Raw genomic sequence first — 3102 nt, forward strand, 5'->3', positions numbered from 1 at the left:
GGGCCTCATACGTGCACAACCACTTCCATGTCACAAGAACATACAAAACTCAGTTCAGAAATGATTAGTAAGAGCATAATGGAGCTTGTAAATCGGGATGCTTCTCTTAAGGTGAAGGTTATCATCGCTCATGTTGCTGAGAAATACAGGTATATCATATCCTACAAAAAGGCATGGATTGCAAAGTGTAAGGCAATTGAGCCGCTGTATGGAAATTGGGAGACATCTTACAACGATCTGCCGTAGTGGATACTGGTAATGAAAACATATCTACCAAGTACCATTATAGAATTGCAATCCTTACCTGTGATTTCAAATGATGGTTCACACTTGGGTGACCAAAGGATATTTCATCGTCTGTTTTGGGCGTTTCGACCATGTATATGTGGTTTCGCGTATTGTAAACCTATTGTGCAGGTTGATGGAACATGGTTGTATGGCAAGTACAGAGGGACTCTGTTGATGGCTGTGGCACAGGAACATATTTCCGATAGCGTTCGCATTGGTTGAAAGTGAGACAAAGGAAGCTTGGAGTTTCTTTCTTAAGAATTTAAGAATACACGTTACTCCCCAAGCAAATCTGTGTCTAATATCAGACAGGCATGAATCAATAAAGAGTGCATATAACAATCCGGAAAATGGATGACAGTATCCTCCATCATCACAAGCCTATTGCATTAGACACATCGCGCAAAACTTCATGCGCGAGATTAAAGACAAGGATCTGCGCAAAATAGTTGTTAACATGGGTTGGCGTTAACAGAGGCAAAATTTAACTACTATCGGGGGAAAATCCAAAGAACAAACAACGACGTTTTATCATGGATAGACAACATCCCTCGGGAGAAGGGCAACGCTGGGGTCACATGACAACTAACCTAGCAGAAGCAATGAACTTGGTGCTAAAAGAAATCCGAAACCTTCCAATCACTGCATTGGTCAAATCTACGTACTATCGATTAGGGTCACTATTTGGTAGAAGAGGCCATCAATGGACAAAAATGTTAGCCTCTGGGCAGGTTTTCATTGATAAATTCAATAAGGGGATGGTTGAGGAAGTCATCAAAGCTAACACGCATAGCGTCATGCAGTTCGATCGCGAGAGATTTTATTTCATGGTCCAAGAGAAGATTAATCATAACGACAGTCGACCAACCGGAACATTCAGCGTTGATATGAGGAAACAACACTGTGATTGTGGGAAATTACATGGGAGCAAGGTAAGTGAAATGCCTGAAATTTCCCACAATCACAGTGTTGTTTTCCTCAAATTAACGTTGAATGTTTCGGTTGGTCGACCGTAGTTATGATTAATCTTCTCTTGGACCATGAAACAAAATCTCTCGCGATCGAACTGCATGACGGTATGCGTGTTAGCTTTGATGACTTCCTCGGCCATCCCCTTGTTGCAGTTATCAGTGAAAACCTGCCCAGAGGTTAACATTTTTGTCCATTGATGGCCTCTTCTACCAAATAGTGATCCTAATCGATAGTACGTAGATTTGACCAATGCAGTGATTGGAAGGTTTTGGGTTTCTTTTAGCACCGAGTTCATTGCTTCTGCTAGGTTAGTTGTCATGTGACCCCAGCGTTGCCCTCCGTCAAATGCCCTTCTCCCGAGGGATATTGTCTATCCATGATAAAGCGTCGTTGTTTGCTCTTCGGATTTCCCCCCGATAGTAGTTAAATTTCGCCTCTGTTAACACATAACCCATGTTAACAACTAGTTTGCGCAGATCCTTGTCTTTAATCTCGCGCATGAAGTTTTGCGCGATGTGTCTAATGCAATAGACTTGTGATGATAGAGGATACTGCCATCCATTTTCCGAATTGTTATATGCACTCTTTATCGATTCACGCCTGTCTGATATTAGACACAGATTTGCTTGGGGAGTAACGTGTATTCTTAAATTCTTAAGAAAGAAACTCCAAGCTTCCTTTGTCTCACTTTCAACCAATGCGAACGCTATCAGAAATATGTTCCCGTTCCCATCCTGTGCCACAGCCATCAACAGAGTCCCTTTGTACTTGCCATACAACCATGTTCCATCAACATGCACAATAGGTTTACAATACGTGAAACCACGTATACATGGTCGAAACGCCCAAAATAGACGATGAAATATCCTTTGGTCACCCAAGTGTGAACCATCATTTAAAATCACAGGTAAGGATTGCAATTCTATAATGGTACATGGTAGATATGTTTTCATTACTAGTATCCACTGCGGTAGATCGTTGTAAGATGTCTCCCAATTTCCATACAGCGACTCAATTGTCTTACACTTTGCAATCCATGCCTTTTTGTAGGATATGATATACATGTATTTCTCAGCAACATGAGCGATGATAACCTTCACCTTAATGGAAGCGTCCCGATTTACAAGCTCCATTATGCTCTTACTAATCATTTCTGAACTGAGTTTTGTATGGTCTTGTGACATGGAAGTGGTTGTGCACGTATGAGGCCCACCAAACTTGCCAACTCTCCACCTTGAGTTTCCCTTACGCAAAGAGACCATGCATTTGAAATTGCATGTTGAATTTCTACATTTGATGACAAAACGTACATTGTCAGATTTAACCACAGAAAAATCTAGACTATGTTTTATATGCCCTTATTGCAACGCCAAAACACACTCTTCCTTATTTTCATACTCGATGCCCTCCTCTATTTCGTCAGCATTGTGAGTTGGTACGAAACTTCTGAAAACGGAGATTGGTTCAGCATCTTCCAAACTTATGTTTTGCATGTGCACAGGTGGGTTGTACAAACTAATTGGTTGCGCTCTTAGTGCAACGGTCGGTGTGTCGAAGATGTCTTCATTGCCTTCATCATCGCTAACACCAAATAGATCTTCAAATCGAACCTCCTCAAGATCATCCTCACTATTCTCGCCTACCTCTTCATTTGGTATGAAAGGTTCATTATTTTGAGTCGGTTCTTTGTTAATGGCTTGACTCATTCCGTACTCGTGTGACTGTACAGATTGCGTTGGATAACAGAGATTTTCATTGTGAGTCGGTTGTTCTTTAAGATTTTTGACTAGACGAACATATATCTCAATGGTAGGTAATTGAGATAATGTTATATGACATTGA

The 3102-nt window shown here is 41.1% G+C and overlaps 1 protein-coding gene across 1 annotated transcript; it reads right to left on the reverse strand.

The window, feature by feature from the left end:
• Window positions 1-1601: 1601 nt before the first annotated feature.
• Window positions 1602-2393, reverse strand: LOC127130928 (uncharacterized). Its single transcript, XM_051059882.1, has one exon. The coding sequence runs from the start codon at window positions 2391-2393 to the stop codon at window positions 1602-1604; it is 792 nt and encodes a 263-aa protein (XP_050915839.1).
• Between the last annotated feature and the right edge of the window lie 709 nt (window positions 2394-3102).

This window comes from Lathyrus oleraceus, chromosome 3, assembly GCF_024323335.1.
Source record: "Lathyrus oleraceus cultivar Zhongwan6 chromosome 3, CAAS_Psat_ZW6_1.0, whole genome shotgun sequence".
Lineage (NCBI taxonomy): Eukaryota > Viridiplantae > Streptophyta > Magnoliopsida > Fabales > Fabaceae > Lathyrus > Lathyrus oleraceus.